Here is a 23,516-nt window from a genome sequence, read left to right as displayed (position 1 = left end):
CTTTGTGACCTCTGGGCAATCACTTAACCTTTAAATGCTCCATATTACTATTTCAAATTTGGATTTCGAAATAGGAGAAACACAGGCCAGTTTTAAATTACAAAGAAATCAAAAGCATAGTAAGATCAACCTTTTAACAAAGGGACTAATTTAAAATAAAAACACTGGGAGGTAGTACAGATATGTTCCTTAATTTTATAGATGAGGTCCCTTATAGACCTAAAAGACCAACGAATGTTTACTTGCTAAATATCTTCTGTTTTTAACTACTGAAACAGTCAAAATATATACAAGAAACATTTCTAAGTAGCATAATATGCCTTCTAGTGGTGAAAGAGGTCAGCTGCACTATTCCTGGATTAAGGCAGCCCAAAATCAGTTAAAATTAAAAGAAACGTTCTATCTCAGATTTCACTGATGGAAATAAAGCTAATGTAATGGATATAAAAAACAAAAGTCGACAAGCACTAGTTAATTGCCTATGTGCCCAGCAATGTACTGGGCACTGGGAACACATCTATAAAAAGTGAGCAGTTCCTGCTTCTTAAGGAGCTTATAAACTAGAAAGGGAGATGACATGGTCACAGATAAGTATGTGTAGTTCATCTACTATAATGAGGGGAGCAGGTTTAAATGATTCTAGCTCTTATTCAAATAAGATCCTATGAAACAATTTAATATTATCATCTCCATTATATATTTAAGTAAACAGGCTCAGAGTAAATTGCTCTACAATCACATGATTAAGAAAATAAATGACTATACTTTCTGAGGGAAGGTACCTTACACACTTGCTTTACTAATTCAGTAACATGTTATTATATAGCCTTATGGACCCTAAATATTAAACAAGCTGGAAAAAAATAAATGAGATATATAAAATATACTTATAGAGGTGGTGGGATGGGTCGGATACAGCATTAACATTTGAAGAATTCTAAAGTACTCTTACAGGACATGGTATTTCAACTAAGCCCTGAAGAGAACAAGGGTTCGTTCTAAAGATGTGTAAGGAAGAAAATGTTCCAGTCTGAATTAAAAAAAAAAGTATATGGAGATGGAAGATGAAATGCCAAGTATAGGGAAGAGCATATAGTCGAGTCTGCCTGAAATATAGAATATTATGGGGAATGATGTTTAATTTCTCCATTATATAAAGCTACACTGTGAAGGTCAGCTAATGATAAGAGGATCCTAGAGGAAATAGAGAGAAAAGTGACATGGTAACAACATCTGTTCCTTAAGAATATTTAAGAATTATTATAAGAATTTGTGTAAATAAATTAGAGGAGCAAATGAATGGTAGGCAGAATCAATTGATATACAAGCAACTGTTAGAACTAATAAGAAAGAATAAAGGTGAGGAAAACCTGAAGAGAACAGAAAAAATGACAATAACAAGTTCTGAAATAAGATATTCAGCATAAAAACAGAAGGCCATAGTAATACAGCATAAAAAAAATAGACTGATTTCTGCTAGTTTTTGTCATTATTACAAAATTATAAATCTTTTTGGAGAGGGAAAGGGGAATGGTAATACAGGTTATCTTAAACTGAGAGCTATCTTTCTTTCACATTATTACTAAGTAAAATAAACACTCAAACTATTGTTATTTTAATTGTGAAATTAAATTCATAGTATTGATAGAAGAAGAATGAGCTAGGATATTCTTAAAGGAGAAGCAGAATAATACTACTTCTATTTATTTTGATGTTAAGTATACATGTAACACATAATGATAATATGCATACATGCATACACACAAAACATATTCCATGAATAAGTGATTTACTTGGTATAGGAAACTTCCAGTAGGGAAATTTTCTTTAGCAAAGATGAGCAGCTGTTCTTTTGCAGCTTTTCATGTTTGAGTTGCTAGGGTAAAACCAAGAAGTTAAGTGACTTGCTCGAGTTCAGCATTGCCAATGTGTCAGGAGCAATCCTTGAACCCAGTTTTCCTAATTCTGAGGCTATTTATATCCATTCTGCCACACTGTCTATCAATAATTATATAGAACTTAATGAAAAAAATTCTATGTTTAATAGCAATACTTATTGCTATTCACTAGCAAAATGTACTACAGAATAAATTCCATTAGAAGTAGAACTATGATGAAATGACACCACAAAATTCCAAAATCCAATACCATTTTAAGCAATATTCAATAAAAATTTTCAATGAAACAAAAAAAGAACCCAGAATAACTTAGATTCTCTAGTTTTCTTTTACTGATGGAATTGACTTACTACTTTATTTTCACCCAAAAATATTTTAACAGAAGATAAAAATATCCAAAAATTCTAGTTTATTATACCAATATCTCTTGAAATTAAAAGGAAAGTACTAAGCAAATTATTATATATCAAATAACATTTTTTTTTGGGGGACATATTTGCTCCTTTCCCCATCACGGCTTCCTGCGAATCTCTGGGGAAATGTAATCTTATCAACTCTAATGGACCTAAATGTATTTTATTTGTTTGCTTTCTATGAGGATGGGGAAGGTACAAGGAAACTAACTGCAAAATTATCCTTATTGCAGACTATGCTTGGATGTGGAAGAGAAAGAAAAGCAAATCTACCTTTTTACCCCACATATAATATTCTATTCAGTCACAGCCTGGCCTTGTAATGAAAAACCCCAATGATTTCTCATCTACTTTACTGGAACTGAAATGAGATACAGGATATTTTTCAAAAAAATCTCTAAATTCAAATCATTAATGTGAAACAAGTTCATTGACTTAAATAGAATCACTGCATATAGGAAAGAATGCTTACAACATTAATATTCATCTTAAATTATTATTAAAAATACCTGTTCTTCTATTTTATCTTGTCTGTCAAGAGCAGCTTCAACAGCATCAAAGAATTCCTCCTCATTAATCAGACTATTTGGACCTTCCTATTTCCAACACATAGGAAAAAGAAAACGTAATTAAACATACATTAGAACCATTCTCTACTGCAGAGCTTTAATTCCAATATTAGTCTACTGAGATCTAATGCCATTAATTACATTAAAGAACAATTACAATGTCCCATATGTAAAAGTTATAATTCTATAGTTATTCATTCAAATATCAGTTCATACTTTGTATAATGATCACAAATTGTGGGCAATACTAGCTATACACATTAAATTCTTTGCCTTCAAGAAGCGTATAATTCGGTTGAAAAAAAAAACCACATACAGGGTTAAAAACACTACATTTGATCAAATGCTAAATAAGTCAAATAGTTGAGTCCTTTGAGAATTAAGAGAAAGAGAAAATTAATATGAACTAGACCAGGAAGGTCACATGAAAAGAAAAAATAAGGCAGTCTGAGTCTTTAAAGGAGCAAAGTTTGAAAAATTTCATTTCAGGAAATTAGAATAAGCAATGGCAAGGAAATTGAAACAAAAATGATTGTGTCACAAAGTACATATAAAGGTGGCAAGGGATCACCTGGATAGAAAGTAGAAAAAGAATTACTAGTTTAGGCAAAACATAATTTGGGCATAAAATCATGATAAAATAATCTTGGGGAATGTCAACTACCTGGCTAACTTTTGGAACTAGTGCTTCCTCTGCTAAAACTAGAGCAGCTAACAATTTCTTGACTAGCATAAATAATAATCACATCATTTATATGTAATAACCAAAAAGGGAGAAATCATTTTGATCATTCTTAGCAACAGCAAGGAAATGGATGCTGGGGTAAAAATGATATAAATAATAGGAGTCAGTGAATACGCCATCACAGAATTTCTAGGAAAGCCTGGCATATGTCTCCAAAATTTGGGGAACCCAAATGTCTAAAAGTTTAGAGTAGGGAGGGTTCCACATGAGTAAAAATTTACAGAAAAGTCATATTGGAAAGAATGGAAGATTCTCTTTTTGTCCAGATCTAGTTAAAATATTTGAAAATAAGTATTAATGACATTTTTCTGGAGTTCTTTCTTAGCTTTATTGTTTTATATCTGTCTCATAAAAGGAGCTTGGCAGAATGTTTTCCTTTTCTGTTTCTGAAAATCTATACTGCAAGTATCAATTCTTTCAAACACGATTAAATTTGAGAGAATTTTCTTTGAAATGAATTTAGATTATTGTTTTTCATTGATTCTTCACACTCTTTCACTCATCTTTTTTTTTTTTTAAATGGAGTAAGAGATATCTCTTTTTTTAAAAAAAAATGTAGATATTTTACTTTTTGGATATATAAAGCATTGTTTCTTTTCTTTTTTTTTTTTTAAATGGAGTAAGAGATATCTCTTTTTTTAAAAAAAATGTAGATATTTTACTTTTTGGATATATAAAGCATTGTTTCTTTTCTTTTTTTTTTAAATAGCTTTTTATTTACAAGTTATGTGCATGGATAATTTTACAGCATTGACAATTGCCAAATCTTTTGTTCCAATTTTTCCCCTTCTTCCTCCCCCCCTCCCCCCCAGATGGCAGGTTGACTAATACATGTTAAATATGTTATAATATAAATTAAACACAATACAAGTATACATGTCCAAACAGTAATTTTGCTGTACAAAAAGAATCGGACTTTGAAATAGTGTACTATTAGTCTGTGAAGGAAATCAAAAATACAAAGCATCATTTCTTTTGAATCATGAGATTTGTAGACATTTAGCTATATATGGTAGGTTCTGGTAATTTTTTTAATGCTGTTATCTTACTTTTGTTTTTCTTATTTTCAATTTTATTTCCCTGTTCTTTTAAATTAAGGTTAGCTAAAGGTTTACCAACTTTTTATTTTTTTTCAAGGAAATATCTTTTAGTTTTATTTGTCTTTTGAGAGTGTTCTCAAGAATAAAATTCTGAAAACAAAATCATCATGATAAAGGGAGTTGTAGAAAGAGAACAATATGGATGCATAGGGAACTCATCAACCTACTGAGATTTTAAAGACATATATTTAATACAAAAGCAGGTAAAGGAAACAGGATTTTTAAAAAATATCATGATATAGTCTATAACATGTCAGAAGAGTTAAGCTCAGAATGATTTATAGCTAGTATAAAAGTTAGGGAAAACAAAAATGATTTTTTAAAAGCCAAATAAGGAATAATATGAATATTTGGAGTCATGGGATAACTGATAAGAGAAGAAAGATGTTCATTTCTTATTTGATTTTTGCTTTCTACCCTAAGGAAAGTGACCTTTGGATCTAAAAATGCTAAATGAACAAAATTTAACAGATAGCAAGTAAAATGTTCTAGTCATTTGGTCCAGTTGAATTTCATCTTTAAATATTTAAAGTACTAAAAAATAATAGTGAACCGCTATTGTTATCTGAAAAATCATGGGGAATGGACCTGATATTGTACAACTAAAGAAAGGTGAATGTAGTCCCAATTTTCAAAAAGGAGAATGGAATCTGTCAACTACAAGATAACCAGCTTGATTTGAATTCCTAATAATGTTTAAATTTTAGAATGTGTTACTGAATAGATGAGTAAACACAAAGAAACAATATTATTTCATTAAGAACATATCATATTGCATTAAGCTTATTTCCTTTCCGAGCAATGGTACTAGAATGATAGATCAAGAAAAAAGACAGAATGCAAACAAGATTAGTAGGGAAGCAACAAACTGGGAAAACATCAATTAAAGGTTCTGATAAAGGGCTCATTTCCAAAATATATAGAGAACTGACTCAAATTTATAAAAAATCAAGCCATTCTCCAATTGATAAATGGTCAAAGGATATGAACAGACAATTTTCAGATGATGAAATTGAAACTATTACCACTCACATGAAAGAGTGTTCCAAATCATTATTGATCAGAGAAATGCAAATTAAGACAACTCTGAGATATCACTACACACCTGTTAGATTGGCTAAGATGACAGGAAAAAATAATGATGAATGTTGGAGGGGATGCGGGAAAACGGGGACACTGATGCATTGTTGGTGGAGTTGTGAACGAATCCAACCATTCTGGAGAGCAATCTGGAATTATGCCCAAAAAGTTATCAAACTGTGCATACCCTTTGATCCAGCAGTGTTTCTATTGGGCTTATACCCCAAAGAGATACTAAAAAAGGGAAAGGAACCTGTATGTGCCAAAATGTTTGTAGCAGCCCTGTTTGTAGAGGCTAGAAACTGGAAAATGAATGGATGCCCATCAATTGGAGAATGGCTGGGTAAATTGTGGTATATGAATGTTATGGAATATTATTGCTCTGTAAGAAATGACCAGCAGGATGAATACAGAGAGGCTTGGAGAGACCTACATGGACTGATGCTAAGTGAGATGAGCAGAACCAGGAGATCATTATACACTTCGACAACGATATTGTATGAGGATGTATTCTGATGGAAGTGGATTTCTATGACAAAGAGACCTAACTGAGTTTCAATGGATAAATGATGGACAGAAACAGCTACACCCAAAGAAGGAACACTGGGAAACGAATGTGAACTATTTGCATTTTTGATTTTCTTCCCGAGTTATTTTTACCTTCTGAATCCAATTCTCCCTGTGAAACAGGAGAACTGTTTGGTTCTGCAAATATGTATTGTATCTAGGATATACTGCAACATATTTAACATATATAGGACTGCTTGCCATCTTGGGGAGGGGGGTGGAGGGAGGGAGGGAAAAAAATGAAACATAAGCGAGTGCAAGGAATAATGTTGTAAAAAATTACCCTGGCATGGATTCTGTCAATACAAAGTTATTATTAAATAAAATAAAATTAAAATAAAAAAAAAAAAGAAAAAGAAAAAAGACAGAGTTTACCAGGACTTTAACAGTGCATCTGATATAGAATCCCATGTCAATCTTGTGGATAAGATGAAGATCTACAGACAATAGTACACTTATGTGGATTAGTAACTGGATAAATGAGAAATGTGGAGAATAGATTAACTTGGAAGAAGGTATGCAGCAAAATGTACCAAAGATCTGAGTTTGGCTTTCTGCTGGTTAACCATTTCATTAATGATTTAGATAGATGCTGTGTTTATCAAATTTTGAGGTGAAACAAAGATAGCAGAAGTAAGTAATTCCCTAGATGATGGAAGTAAGATGAGAAAAATATCAATGGGTGACAAGACTCGATCAAATCTGATAAAATAAAATGCAGTCTCAGTCTGAGTTAAAAAAAAAAAAAAAGCTCACAAATACACGATTACATATTAGTTTGTCTAAAAAATATTAGGAGGTATAATGGACTACAAATTCAACTGAGTTGAATTACATAAGCAAACATTCTAGATATAATGAGTGGGGATCTTTCCTAGAATCTTACTCTGGTAGATTTCAGTTCTGAAAACTACAGTTTAGGAAAACCTTTGATAAACTGTATAGATTTTAGAGGAAGGCAAGCAGAGTGGCAAAAAACTTTGTGCTGTATGAGAGGTAAAGGGATATTTATCTTGGGGATGCTACAACTATGATTGTTTATCAAAAAGAAAGCAGGTGAGTGAAATAGATGACACACATGAAGAACAGTCTCAAGTATCTGAATAGGTGCCATGTGGAAGAGGAACTGAATTTGCCTAATTTGTCCTCTGGCAGAACTAGGAGAAATCTGCTTAAAAGTAGACCAATGTTATAACTAAATGAGTATCTTCACATAAGGCCCAAAACAGAATATGGAAAGAAGAAAATCTAGATTAATGAAGAAAAGTTTCCTAATAACTATATCTATTCAAAAATTGAATAGTGTGGAAAGCAGAATATTCCCATACTTTGGAAAACACCCCTTAATAACTTAAATATCACTTGTTGGGTAAGACATAGAGAGGATCCTTGTTCATGTTTAGTTTTGACTAGATGGCCATTGTAGTAGCTTAGAAATTTGGAATTCTCTAATTATGAGATATATTAGTATTCTAAGTAAATAAGATTAGCCAAGGTTCAAAGAGATCTTAGATTATAGAAATTTAATTATGATTTTGGAATGATACCTTCATTTTTTCATTATGTTTTGTCAATAAAGATAATTAAAATTAATGGACCGTGTTTGAATGTTTCTATAACCTAAGTCATATTTGAACTTTTGTTCAAAAAACAAAGGCAAGAGAAATAAACTTATATTTAAGTAGCATTTTAGGATTTGCAAAGTACCCACACAATCTTGCTCAATCTTAACAATAGCACTGTGAAGTAGACCCCACAGATGTTAACAACATTCTCTAGATGAAGAATCAAGACACAGGAAGTTTAAATAAGGCTATATCCGCACAGCTAGTAAGGATAAAAGGCAGCATTTGAAACCAGATCTTTACTGACTTCAAATCCAGAGCTCATTTCCCTACACCACGATTACCTTTAAGAAAGACAGAAGGGACACCTAGATGGGGCAGTGAAAAGAGTACGGGTCTTGAAAGCAGGAGGAACTGAGTTCACAATCCAGCCTCAGACATTTAACACTTAGTAGCTATGTATCCCTGGGCAAAGTCACTTAAGCCCAATTGCCTCGCCAAAAGAAAAGAAAGATATGGTAAATATACAGGTTGGTATGTATAAAGACAAGTAAAAATTTCTAAATTTGAAGGGACATAGATAGCTTTAAAAAAATGTTTTTCAAGTCATAAGGCAGAAAATAAAGAACCAACTGAGAAGAATTTGAAGCTGTTAAACAAAGACGGTCCTAAATGTCTTCTTTACATAATTCAATTTAGTCTGAGAGAAATATTAATGTGAAGAAGAATGTAGGATTAAATAGAGAGAATGTAGGTAAAAATCTAGTTGGTAAACAACTGAAAAAAATCAAGGTGTGAGGAGATTGGAATCTGGACTACAATGAAGATAAAGTCAAGATGGAAGAAGGGATGAAAGAGTAAGAGATCATAGGTAAGATTTTAAAAAAAGATATATGACTAAGAATTTAAACAAGAAGTCAGCTGGGCTTAAAAATGCATGAGACATCACCTTCCACTGGATTTGGAGAGAACTTAGAAATGGGTAAAGGAAATAGACTGGATCTGTGATTTCATTAACATAAGAAACTTGTATGTGAAGAAAGTACCTTTATCACTGCAAGTTGACAATTTCTCTGCAATGCAGTCTTAACTTTCTATAACACTAGAGATTAAATAAATTTCCCACTATCACACAGTTAAAATGTGTCAAAACATAGGACCTAAATCAAGGTCTTCCTTTTTCCAAGGTCAGACAGCTCTCTATTCAATTTCAAAAATTGCTAAGTATCTGCTAGATGTAAAGTCTTAAATTTCTGGGGGAAAAGAGATTCTGACAAAACATAGTCTGTGTCCTCACAGAGCTTAAAAGTTTAAAATGAGGATAAGGTACAAATAATAATGAAATATTAATATACTGTAAATGCACCAGAGCAAAAATAAAACCAAATACTACATGAGAACTAAGAGGCAAGGGTTATTACTGACATGAAGATGGAAAAATTTATGAAGGTATCCTAGAAGTAGCATTTTAGATGAATTTCAAAAAATTAAATTTCATAAACAAAAGAATGGAGGGAATAATATGAACAAAGGCAAAACGTGCTTTTAATAAAGACAACACAGGCCAAGGGCAGGACCTTAATGGAAAAACAGATACTGTGAAATGGAAAAGATAAAGGAGGTTATATTGTAGCATTTTCAATACTGAAGCAAAATTTTAATGAAGCCAGGAGTAGGTGGGAGGGAGGAGACATCAATTAGCCTAGGAAATCAAGTGGAGGGGAATAAAACTATTTTTAAGAAGCATCAAGGACTTACATTATAAAAATCATTTTTGAGGTTCATTTTAATAGACAATTTTCTTTTACTCTTTGATAATTTTTCAAAGCCTCTTAAAATTATAAAAAACCAAATGTGCGAAGTCCCAGGTCTTCATCTAGAACAACTCATTTAGATAGCTAATGCTCTTAAATAATTCTTTTATCAAGACATTAAAAAAGCTGCTAAGATTTTCATCTTGCAGTTATTTTCCTCAAGGGCAATGTAGCCGTGGAAAGACAGGGAGTTGAAGAGAAAAAATAGTTAACTATATTGTCAATAAAAAATGGTACCACAATGACGTCATTAGCAACGACATCTTTCTACTTCACTATCATGGATCCACTATGATCAAGGAGATAGGTTCATGTGATTTTGAGAAGATGATGTGCTCTGTATGTTTTTCCCACTTGAGGAAAAAAAGTTACTATACTTGATCCATAGATCAAGATCAGTCTGTGCAATTATTTGTGTTAAAAGGGATATTCTTTAAAACACAAAAACACAAGATGACTGTATTTATTCTAGGTCTAACACACTACTAAAAAAAAAATGTGAATGTTTATAAGGACTAAAAAATCTACATGTAGGCACTTAACATATAAGTAATCTACTTAAGTGATTGGAATGTACTCTAAAATTATCTACAAGTACTAAATTGTTAAAGTAGTAAAGTATTTCTACTAAATTAGCAAACAAGAGCATAGCTAATAAAGTTACTATGCATTTCAGAAGAAGCAAATTGGAAAATTTTCACTAATTTTGTGAAATCATATCTAAAGTCTAATTATGTCTGTGGATTTCACAATGGAATTTTTAAAACAAAAATAAAGTTGATAGAGCAGAAAAAAATTTTAACTGTAAAGACACCAGTTAATTTTGTTTCTTCTATTAAAAAAATAATTATACATTAAATCTGTCTGTGATTATTTTAACTGAAGAATCAATTTGGTTCCTTTTAATCTGTTAAAATTACCAAGTATGCTTTTTCTCCCAAATTTTTTCTAATTTAGGAAACTAGCATTTATTAACATCATTTATTTCCAGGTACATAGGAGCTTATGACATTTTAGCTACATAACATTTTATAAATGAATTTCTGAAAACAATGTAGTAAATCAATTTAGTAATTCATAACCAAATGAGAATATATTATTTACATAATTTTCAAATAGAAAATTGTGGTGTATTATGAACAGTCTCTCATGTAATTACTTGGTAAACATCTTAAAATTCAGATCAAGTTGAAAATCCTCCCTCAATGTCTTTTTTAAAAACAGAATGGGTAATGAGTTAAAAGAAGATTCTTCCATTAGCCAAGTCCCTTTTTAAGTTTGGGTTTTTAAATTGGGGGCGTGGGGCACAAAATAATAAGCTCTTGCTATATCATGGAAATCAACTTATGTTAGAAAACACATTTAGTTAATCCTATCTGAAATTGAAGAGTTAATATAAAGAACTATTTCTGAGATCCATTTTTACTAAAACAAAAAACTCCAAATTCTCAAATGGATTAGGTCAATTTAATAACATTCTGATATTTTGTCCTGAGAGTTCTCTCCTTTGACAAATTGCAATCATTCTAACATAGTATATTATGTCTTGGGGAGTTGTTAAAGAGTTTACCCACTGCCATAAAGTTATGAAATGTCTAAAGGAGAATTTGAACTTAGCTATGGTATCTCTCTGAAGGTGAAAAATTAAATTAGAAAATCTTCCTGAGCAATTAAAGAATATTAAATGTGCACTGATTGTTTTAAAATAAGTTAAGATTTAATTTAATAACTTGCTAATCCCTCTTAATGTTTTCTTTTAATATTCTCATTAAAGAGCAACAATGGAATTCCACAGTCTACCAGGTGGAAAAGGAAGCTTCCTAGTTAAGAGTTTTAGGAAGACTATTTTTTCTGCATAAAAAATAATGAAATCCATACCTCATAATCTGGTCCTCCAAAATGGGATTTTTTCTTTAGTTCAGTCACAGCGTTTTTGTAAGCTTCTTCTATCCTCCTTTTTTTCTCAATTTCCTGTTTAAAAAATAGGCAATTAACATAAATGAATTTTTAAAAATACATATATGAATAATATTGCTTTACTTTACACAGGGACTTCATTGCATCTAGAATTTGATCAAATATATTGTGGGTTTCTACCAAGTATGAGTAACTATGTATTATAACTTAGACTGACTTTTCAAGAATGTTATCATTTATAAAAATATAAGACTAGAATTTTTTCCTAGATAAAATGACATAATCTGTCAATTGGATTTAATAACACCAAAAGATCTTAATACAATAGAAGCAAAAAAGGCCTAAAATATCCTTCAATAATTTCTTCACTGATATACTTGTACCATATTTGTATTTTCTCAGAGGACAGAGATATTTCTAAATCAAAGGATAGAAGAATTATTTGATTCAAAGGATGGTGAATAAATACCTTAAAATAAAAAGAAGCCTTCTTTTATTTCTGGTTACTGATTTAATGAAACTTTAGAATATTAAAACATTAAAGATCAGTGGCTGTATCTAGAGTCTAATAATTTGTATAAGTGTAACAACCGACAAATCACTTGCTTCTAATGTTTAGTTTATTCATTTGCAAGAAGATGATACTTTTAATTAAACCTGCTCTCAAGATGACTAATCTATACATTTTGAACTAAAATTTGTGACAAAGAACACAATCCAATACAGAAACTACATTTCTTTTGTATACAAATTCTGTCTTAGTAATTCTACTCTTCTTGGTTATAATAGAGAAAAAAAAATTTATTTCTCTTCTATAGAACTTATTGAGTTTTTCCATTACTTAAGAGTTTCTTTTAGCAATCTATTTAAATAGTTGTAGTTACTGTGCATTTGTTTTCTTGAGTCTGCTTGTTTGACTTGGCAATTCTTCCAACTTTTCTTTAAATTATTCATATTTGGCTTTTTCTCCTAGACAAAAATATTCTACTCCTTTCACATAATCATGTTTTTTCCGTACATAAATTTCATACATATTTTGAAAACTTTCTATAGTTATTCTTTATCTAATTACTTGAGAATGCCTTTTGGTTTTACTACATACTGTCATTACCCTTTATCAGAGTTTTATTTTTAACAGTTTTTTATTTTCCAAATACATGCAAAGATAATTTTCAATATTCACCTTTGCAAAATCTTGTATTCCAAATTTTTCTCTTTCCCTCCCCCTTTCTTCCTCCTAGACAGCTAGGAATCTGATACAGGTTAAACAAGCAATTTTTCTAAATATATTTCTACATTCATTATTCTGCACAAGATAAAACAGATCAAAAGGGAAAAACAAACACAAGAAAAAAAGAAACAACAACAAAAAGTGGAAATACCATGATTTGATCCACATTTAGCCTCCAGAGTTCTCTCTGGATGTAGAAGTCTATTGGAATTGGCCTAAATCACTCCAATGTTGAAAAGAACCAAGTCCACCATAGTTGATCATCACATAATCTTGTTGTTACTGTATACAATGTGGTCTTGGTTCTGCTCACTTCATTTTGTATCAGTTCACATAAGTCTCTCCAAGCTTTTCTGAAATCAGCCTACTAACCATTTCTTATAGAACAATAATATTCTATTACATTCATATACCATAACTTATTCAGTCACTTCCCAACTCATAGGCATCTACTCAATTTCCAGTAAATTGCCACTACAAAAAGTGCTGTTACAAACATTTTTGTACATGTGAGTCCTTTTCCCTCTTTAATGATTTCTTTGGGATACAAACCCAGAAGAGATACTGCTAGATCAAAGGGTACACACAGTCTTATAGTCCTTTCATAGTTCCAAATTAATCTCCAGGATATTTTAATCATTTCACAACTCCACTAACAATGTATTAGTATCCCAGTTTTCCCACATCCCCTCCAAAATTTATTATTATCTTTTCTTGTCACCCTACCTAATCTGTAAAGGTATGAAGTAGTACTTCAGAGTTGCCTTAATTTGCATTTGTCTAATCAATAGTAATTTACAGCATTTCATTTCATGTAGAAATGGTCTTAATTTTTTCAGCTGAAAATTATCTGTTCATATCCTTTTGACCATTTATCAATTGGAGAATGGCTTGCATCCTATAAATTTGAGTCAATTCTTTACATATTTTAGAAATGAGACTTTTTATCAGAAACACTGTATGCAAAAATTTTTACCAGCTTTCTGCTTCTCTTCTAATCTTGGCTTCCTTGGTTTTGTTTGCACAGGAAGTTTTTAATTTAATATAATCAAAATTATTCATTTCTTATTTCAAAATGTTCTCTAGTTCTTTTTCAACCAGAAATTTCTCTCTTCTCTACAGATCTGAGTGGTAGACTTGTTCTTACTCTTGTTCAATTTGCTTATAGTATCACCCTTTACATCTAAACCATGAACCTATTTCAAACTTATCTTGGTATAAGGTGTTAGATATTTATCAATGCTTAAGATTTTGCCACAATGTTTTCCAGTTTTCCCAGCAATTTTTGTCAAACAGTGAGTTCTAATCCCAGAAGATGGATTTTTGGGGTTTATTAAACACTAGGTTAACTATAGTCACTGACTTACTGTGTCTTATAAACCTAACCTATTCCAGTGATTGATTCACTATTTTTTAGTTAGTAGCAAATGGTTTTGGTACTTGCTGCTTTATAATATAGTCCTAGGTTTGGTACAGTTAGGCTACCTTTCTTTGCCTTTTTTTTCATTAATTTCCTAGATATTCTTGACCTTTTGTTCTTCCAAATGAATTTTATTATTATTTTTTTTATTTCTATAAAGTAATTTCTTGGCAGATTGATTGGTATGGCACTAAATAAGTAAATTAATTTATGTGAAGCTGTCATTTTTATTATATTAGCTCAGCCTAGCTATGAACAATTTGCATTTTTCCAATTGTTTAGATCTGATTTTATTTGTGTGAGAAGAATTTTGTAATTGTGTTCATATAGTTCTTGGGTTTGTCTTGACAGATAGACCCCCAAGTATTTTATATTAAATACAGCTATTTTAAATGAGTTTTCTCTATCTCTTGTTGCTGGACTTTATTGGTAACATAGAAATGCCGATGATTTATATGGTTATTTCATATCCTGCAACTTTACTCAGGCTGTAAATGGTTTCAAGTCATTTAAAATTGATCTTTAGGATTCTCTAAGTATACCAGCATATCACCTACAAAAAGTGATAGTTTTGTTTCCTCATTACCTACTTTAATTCCTCCAATTTCTTTTTTCCCCTTCTTATTGCTAAAGCTAATATTTCTAGTACAATATTGAATAGTACTGGTGATAATGGGTAACCCTTGTTTGAGCTCTGATCTTACTGAGAAGGTGTCTAAGATATCATCATTACATACAATGATTGATGATGGTTTTAGATAGATGCTCCTTATCACTTTAAGAAAAACTCCATTTATTCCTATGTTCTGTAGTATTTTTAATACGAATGAGCAATGCATTTCATCAAATGCTTTTCCTATATCTATTGAGATAAATATTATGATTTCTGGTAGTTTGGTTATTGATAAGGTCAGTTATAGTGATAGTTTTTGTGATACTGAACCAGAACTACATTCTTGGTATAAATCTTACTTGGTCATAGTGTATTATCCTAGTAATAAGTTGCTGTAATCTCTTTGTTCATTAGTACAGAGAATTGAGAAGAGGGCTCACAATGGACCCTTAGGGAACATATTTAGTCTAAGTGAAAAGAATGTTAAGAAACAATGTCATAGAAACCTAAATTTCCAAGGAGAAAATGGTAGGAAGTATTTTTATCTGAATTCAGACTCTATGCCAATTCAGGCATAAAATGAAAAAAATTACTTTAGTTAAAAATCATTGAAATCGACAAATGCCATTTTCCACACTGACAAATAAAATTATGTGAAACACACTTATGAATACGATATAATATTATCTTCACCAACACTATTGATATATTACTTTAAGGTTTTCAATTTATACATATCTTAGGAAGAGAAGGAAGAATGGCATTTCTTTGAGCAATGATATCTACATCCCATTATCAAGGGAATAAATGTGAACATGATTAACATAGAAATTATTTAAATTAATTTTATTTCCTTTAGCAAGTTATTGCTTAGATCAAGTAGCACAAGATTATAAAGAACTGATTTTTAAATGCTATACCTCAATCTAAAAGCATATTTATTTAACCTATTAGGTTGTCTTTTTAATTTCTCCTTTTCTTTCCCAATCTAAAAAAAAAAGTTCTTTTTGATTTCTGGTAGTATAAGATATCTCAAAGAATATTTTATGTCAATATATATAAAGCACATACAGCACTATAACCCAATAAGCCCACTTGGCAATTTATACTGAGATAAGCTACTTTGCCTTTAGCTGAACAAAGGAAGCCTTTTGAATAGCCAGGCTTAGTGTCTTAGGTTGCAATTTAGATTTTTTTTTTCCTATTTACCAATATCCATAATAGCTAAGAAAGAACATAAAATAAATAGTAGTATGATATACTATGGTAATCTTTCTTCAAAACAGATAAATTATAAAACCTGGATATTTAAAATATTCTTTTAGAACATTCTATTGCATACATAATACATACAAATCTATTTCTTTTCTAATGAAAATGGAAAAAGATTATTTTAGGACTAATGAAAATTTTCCATTATTAGATATACACATTTATAATCCAAGATATTTCAAGAAGAGGTGGCCAAAAGCTGAGAGTAAGTAAAACTGGGTAAGCTTAATGTGTGATTCTGCAACATGAATGAAAGGGGCTGAAAAGGCTTGTTTTGCTTGTGGGTGTGGGTGTTGTGTATTTACTACAAGGATGAATCAGGAAGTAAAATGGCAACTAACTAAATTATGTTTGGAGACCCAACTACCTTGGACTAAATGTCTTCCTCTTGCTCTGGTCAGAATCAGAACCAAGCCACATAGAGAAATTGGGCTTTCAGCCTTATGAATTATTGTACAGTAATCCTCTCCAGGATTGTCCTATGGGAGACTGGGACCCTATCTTAGAGACAAAGAATATATTTCTTAAGAGATGTTAAATCATTTCTAAGACATTTACAAGAACTTCAACAAAAAGGTTGATAGCTCAGACTCCTCTAGGTTTCCCTGTTCATAGAATTCAGGTGAAGATTGGGTGTTGATCCGTTCCTGGAAGGATGAGAAGCTGACTCTGTGCTGGGACGGACACAGATAATATCGACCTCTCGGACACTGCTATTTGCACCCAGGAACGAGGCTGGACACACCACACCAGAATAAAAGACTCAATGGAATCACTGATGAGATCACCTATCAGCCAGGCAGCACAATCAAGATGTGTGAACAGGCGCTGGGCAAAGCCTGTGCTGGGGAGTCTAGGAAGAAAAAGCAGCAGCAGCTTCCGGAGGAGCCGCTGCCACCGCCATCACAACAGCAGCAGTCGGTGGCACAAAGGAGAAAAGTCTATTCTTTATTTAAAAACTTAGTTGATAGTTAACCAAAGAAATCATGATAATCATAGAATGACAGCTCAGAATTCTAAAATTCTCTTTTCTTATTGGAACACTTGAAAACATCCCTTAAAAATCATTGTCATATCTCTGCTGTTGTCATGTATATCATGTATTACATTTATCATTCAATGGCTATATATATATATTTTATAATAGGAAACAACAGTAATAAAGTAGGTTTGATTGGGATTAGGAAACATCCTAAATTGTGATATATGAATGTAATGAAAAATCAGCAGGCTAAAAGAATTAACTATTATAAAGATTCAGAGAAAAATGAGATTTATCTGAAAAGGTAAAGGGCAAAGCAAGAAGAACCAGAATAATAAAGACATTTATAATAATAGAAACAAAAACATTAAATCCAGATTAATTGCTATGATCAATTTTTATCTGGAAAAAATGATGAAACACTGAGTGCAAAATATTGTATATGCCAGACACAATATTAAGTTTTGCTTATCTGTCTTTCTTTACTATAAGGAAAGGATTAACCTGGAGGTGGAATGGGGAAGTAATTAATAATAGAAATTGATCATGGTGTAAAAACAACCGTTAACCAAAAAACTTTTTTTTTTTAAAGAGCTAGATTAACCACTCTTATGGAAACCTAAAATATAATTCAAAACCCTATTCATCCATGGCAGAAGTGGGAAACCTTTTTTCTGCCAAGGGCTATTTGTATATTTATAATATCATTTGCAGGCCATATAAAATTATCAATTTATAGAACTCAAGCAATGGGAAGCTCTCAACTCATAATCTCCTGTGGTTACCTTAGTAAATGATTTCCCCACCCCAATCTATGGCCTACCCAAGAGTTCCAAAAACCAAGCGTTTGTCTTAACTCAAACACTACTCAGAAATAATGCAATGACTCTGCTCTGTGTTCAGATCTAAGTCTTGCCTCCAACACACCTTAACTCTGTGATTTGAAGCAAGTTATTTAATCTCTCAATATCCTAGGACATTTAATTTTAGGCCAGGTAGAAGGAGTTTCCAGATTGATGCAATCATTAAAAGTAAATAAACAAAAAACCCTAAGCCTATGAGATTTTTGGCTTTGATCAAAATCAATGCATGGCATTTCCAATCAGAAAAAGAAATATTCTAAGTAAGGAATACAATAGCATTTTCATCAGTTTTATTTTAAACAAAAGTGTAAAAGTATTCCACTAAGTAAAAGTTCAATACAAAGAGGTAAAGTATATTTAATGGGATATCACGTTGATAGCTGATAGTTAAGTCTTAAACTATAAATGATGAAAAGTACTGACAGTACTAATATTTTGCTTGTAAAAAGTTGGAACATTTTAAGTATATGACCTAAATTAATTGTCAGCAACCTAAGGACTGTGTCACTGTGTGCTACATTTTATGCTATAGTGCTCAGACTCAAATGGTTTTTATTTCAGCATAATATAAAAGCATCACAAAATTTTAAAAAATCTTTATTTCCCTCAAGAGAACATGCTTCACAAATAATGAATAGTTCAGAACTAATAAATACCACTATTATAATGAAGTAGAGTTCAGAACCCCAACTTTTACAGGAAGTTTTTCCTAATCTCTCCTATTTCTAGAGCATCCCTCTGTTGTTTGTAGGTAGGCTTTTTGTATTTAGTTATTTGCACTGTCTTCCTCATTAAGAGGAAGTTAGAAGCCCCTACTTGCAGAGTAGCCTGAGCAAGATCTAGCCTCAGACATCCACTAGTTCCAATGGTTTTGAGCAAATACTATTTTCCTCAATTTCCTTGACTATGAAATGGGAATAGTAACACCATCAACTGTTGATGCTGTTGTGAGAATCAAACAATATAATAATTACAGACTGCTCACCACAATGATAGGCAGTTTAGCAGGCGCTACATAAATGTTTGGAGTCCTTTCCTCTTCCTTGCCTCTCCTGAAGAGCAGATTCTATTTTTTTTTTCTGCCTTTCTTTGTATCTCCAGTGCTTATGTCTGGCACACAATAACTTTTAAAACAAATATTTACCTACTGTCAAAAAACTTTCATGAAAATTTAAGATTTTTTGTTTTTCAAAAGGTTATCTTTAAGGTTAATCTTAGCTCTTGCATTTAAGATTTTCTATATTTCTATATTTTCAAGAGAAAGAACACCATTTAGATCAAATTCAAACTTCTTTTGGATACTGCTGATATCAATTTAATTTAAATGTTATTTTAATCAAAATATCAGATTATATTGAATTTTGAAGTTTTTTTCCAAAAGAAAATAAAAACTAGTCTTACCTTATCCAATCTCTTTTGCCAGCTGTCCTCACGTTTTACCATGAGTTCAATACAATGAGAAAGTGTTGCAAGTATTCCAGCAGTAGTTGCTTTAAATGTTATTGCTTCCCCTTTAAAGTCTATGCCATTAATTCCTTTGGGTGTCACATGTGGAAATACTGAAAAAGACACTTCAGTCAGCAACAGTTTTTTGAATAAGAAAAAGTTCTACTATATAATATAGCCTTAGAAAACTATCAGTGGTGCTCTCTGGGATTGTATTGTTGCTCCCCAAGGCCAACATTTTGCTCTTTTTTATCTAAAGGTTGTAAGTAAAGAGGATCATGACTGTGATACAGCCATACATTTCATTTTTCTGGGTTTATTTCCTGATATCTACTGGCTATGCTGCATATTCTGCACCCAGGGAATCATATGGGAGGTGGGAGGAGAAAGACTTTGTAACAAGAACAGTCTGACAGCTTACAGTGGCACCTAATTATGGCAAGAACCACCTTAAATTTTTAAGCAACACTGGATTTTTTTTTAAAAAGCCTCTTTGAAGGTAAGCAATAAAGCCAAATAAAGTAACATGAAGGTTTCAAATGGATATTCAGTGCTTTTTAAAACTTACAGAATCTACTTACCAAATTATGCTTAAATTCACTTTTTATAAAATGATTTCACTCTACTAGCTTTATAATTTAAATAAAGAATTCAAGTAAATATTATAAACTTCATTCAGTCCAAATCTCATCATCAAACTTATTTTTAATCATACTCTCTTAGGTAAAATAGTAATGGCTTGACTTTCAAATAACACGCCTCCCATTTACTTCCAGCAAGATTATACATCTTGTGGCCTTATTGTCTTTGGGGGCTATTAGTCCCTCCTCTTGTTATAATTAACTTGCCTCATACTAAGGATTTTAATTCTATTTATTTGTTATTGTTCAAGCTTTATCCAGGAAAAATGATCCCAGGACAAATGAAATTAAAATACTGGTTCTCGCTTGGTAATAATTTGTCAATATGAATACCTGTAGCACTTGAATTCTATACAGGTCAGTAAAGACTATCAAGGTTTTCCCATTCTAAGCAGAGTACTATATACAATAAGTTCTTAATATGAAGAGAACTTAAATACAAAAGATTTCTGGATTATTAAATCCTCAGAAATGACACCTTTTAGGTTAACTTAGTGATAAATGAAAATTACACAGAAATATTTGCTTGACTTCTGTGAAAAATAGTTAACTACCCTAAATCTCTTGAGGATTGACAAAATTATCTCTAAACTTCCTTGTCTTTTCCTTTATTCAGTATACTCAGCTCTGTTGTTGAATTTTATCCCTCCTCAGCAGGAAGTTCATATCAAACTCCCAAAGATTCAATACTTTTTTTTCAGCATATTGTCTAAAAAGTTGAAAGTGAAGGTTAAATACACACACACACACACACACACACGTTCTTTAATTTCCTTTGGGAAAAGGATAGAATATGTTTTACTCAAGAGTTGCCATGAAGAATGAGGGAGAAGAGACTACTTCGAAGACATGATTTCACAATTAGTAAATAAAAGAAAACAATTTAAAATAACTCTGACCTTATAAAAATACCAAAAATCTTTTTAAAAATTTCAAATACTTGGAAAAATATGGATCTTAAAAAATCACTGTATGAAAAATAGGCAATAAAATCTCTTAATTGTAGCTAGTTTTGAATATTTTCACTCTGCTGAAAACTAATTCAAATTACATATTATATGGAAAATCAAGGATTCTCAAGCCAGAAACTCTGAAATTATATTGTCACTTTAAACTTCATAAATTTCATACCTCGATAAGAGCAAAGTCTAAAGTAAGGAAGAAGTGAAGAAACAGTAAAATCCAAAAGATAGGAGTAATTCTTAACTTTTTTGTATATCACTGACTTCTTTGGCACTGTGGTCAAAAACATGAACTCCTTAGAATAATATTTATAAGTGTATATATTTATAGGATTACAAAAGAAATAAATTATGTTTAAATAAGGTTATCGACCTTTTTTTTTTTTAATCTCACAGTTCTCTGGTTAAGAATCTTTGACCTACAATGAGGAAATAAAACTATCACTCTTTGCAGATGATATGAAGGTATATTTAAAAAATTGTAGAGATCAACTCAAAAATGACTTGAAACAATTAAAAACTTTAGCAAAGTTGCAGGATATGAAACAAACTCATATAAATCATTGGTATTTCCATGTACTACTAACAAAGACCAGCAGCAAGAATTAGAAAGACAAGTGCCATTTAAAATAACTGGAGACGAAATAAAATATTTGGGATTTTATCTGCTAAGAAAAATCAAGGAACTTTATTTAAAACAATTACAAAACACTTTTCACACAAATAAAATCATATCTAAACAATTGGAAAAATATTAATTGCTCATCGGTAGGCTGAGCTAATATGATAAAAATGACAATTCTACCTAAATTAATCTACTGATTCAGTGTCATACCAATCAAATGGCCAAAAATGATTTTATAGAACCAGAAAAATAATAACAAAATTCATCTGGAAGAACAATAGATCAAAAATATCATGAGAACTAATGAACCAAAAAACAAACAAACAAACAAACAAACAAAAAAACCACTAAGGAAAATTGTCTAGCAATACCAGACATAAAACTATATTATAAAGTAGTGGTCATCAAATTCATTTAGTACTAGCTAAGAAATAGAGAATGGTGAATTAGTGAAATAATTTAGGTACAAAGGACACAAGTCAATGACTAAAGTAATTCACTGTTTGATAAGCCCATTGATACTGTTTCTGAGATAAGAACTCACTATTTGACAAAAATTGCTGGGAAAACTAGAAAACAGTATGGCAATAAAATAGTCATTGACCAACATCTAACTAGCCCTATACCAAGATAATTTTGAAATGGGTTCGTGATTTAGACACAAAGGGTGATACTATAAGTAAATTGAACAAAGTCTATCTCTAGAATCTGGATAAGAGAGGAAATTTATGGCCAAAGCAGAACTAGAGAAAATTACAAAATCCAAGATGGATAATTTTGATTACAAAAAAAATTTTTTTTTTTGCATAAACAAAACCAATGCAGCCAAGATTAGAAGGAAAGCAGAAAACTGGGGAAATTATTTTTACAGTCAATGCTTCTGATAAATGTCTCATTTCTAAACTATATAGAGAATTGATTCAAATTTAGACAAGTACAATTCATTCCCCAATTGACAAATGGTCAATTTTCAGATGAAGAAATTAAAACCATCTTTAGTCATATGAAAAGATTCGCTAAATCACTACTGATTAGAAAACTGCAAATTAAAACAACTCTGAAGTATGACCTCACACCTGTGAGATTGGCAAAAACGATGGGAAAATATAATGATAAATGTTGGAGGAGATATGGGAAAACTGGAACCCTAATCCATTGTTGGTGGAATTGTGAAATGATCCAACTATTGTGGTGAGCAATTAGGAACTATGCCCCAAAGCTATAAAATTAAGCACATCCTTTTATCCAGCAGTATCACAACTGGGTCTGTATTCCAAAGAGATCATAAAAGAAGGAAAAGGAACCCACATGTGCAAAAATGTTTATAATATCAAGAAACTGAACATTGAGTGGATGCCCATCAGTTGGAAAATGGCTGAATAAGTTCTGGCATATAAATGTAATGAAATATTATTGTTCTTTAAAAGATGATGAGAAGGATGATTTCAGAAAAGCCTGGAAAGACTTACATGAATTGAGGCTGAGTCAAGCAAACAGAACCAGGATAACAATGTACATAGTAACAGCAAGATTACGTGATGATGAACTACAATAGATTCTTTGCTCTTCTCAGCAAATATAGTGATCCAAAATAATTTCATATAGGCTTGGGATAAAAAATGCTTTTTTTCTATTGATTTTTCTCTTCTGATTTTTCTTTCACAACATGACTAAGATGAAAATATGTTTAAAATGACTGTACATGTATATAAGCTATATCTGATTATTTGCTATCGTGGAGGAGGGAAGTAAAGAGAAAAAAATTTGGAACTCCAAATCTTAACAGAAATGAA

At 31.3% G+C, this 23,516-nt stretch overlaps 1 protein-coding gene across 2 annotated transcripts in view; it reads right to left on the bottom strand.

The window, feature by feature from the left end:
- The window catches only part of CERT1 (ceramide transporter 1), a 144,095-nt gene that overhangs the window by 30,988 nt on the left and 89,591 nt on the right, over positions 1–23,516 (bottom strand). For both annotated transcript variants that reach the window (XM_051992131.1, XM_051992122.1), the window contains exons 7-9: positions 19,451–19,608; positions 11,630–11,722; positions 2,821–2,907 (exon numbers count right to left, since the gene is read on the bottom strand). In XM_051992131.1, coding sequence (XP_051848091.1) covers positions 2,821–2,907; positions 11,630–11,722; positions 19,451–19,608 — 338 coding nt within the window. The remainder of the gene's footprint in view (positions 1–2,820; positions 2,908–11,629; positions 11,723–19,450; positions 19,609–23,516) is intronic.

The sequence above is a fragment of the Antechinus flavipes genome, chromosome 1, assembly GCF_016432865.1.
Source record: "Antechinus flavipes isolate AdamAnt ecotype Samford, QLD, Australia chromosome 1, AdamAnt_v2, whole genome shotgun sequence".
Taxonomy (NCBI): domain Eukaryota; kingdom Metazoa; phylum Chordata; class Mammalia; order Dasyuromorphia; family Dasyuridae; genus Antechinus; species Antechinus flavipes.
The sequence above is the reverse complement of the archived record's forward strand: the minus strand, read 5'-3'. Positions and strand labels throughout refer to the sequence as shown.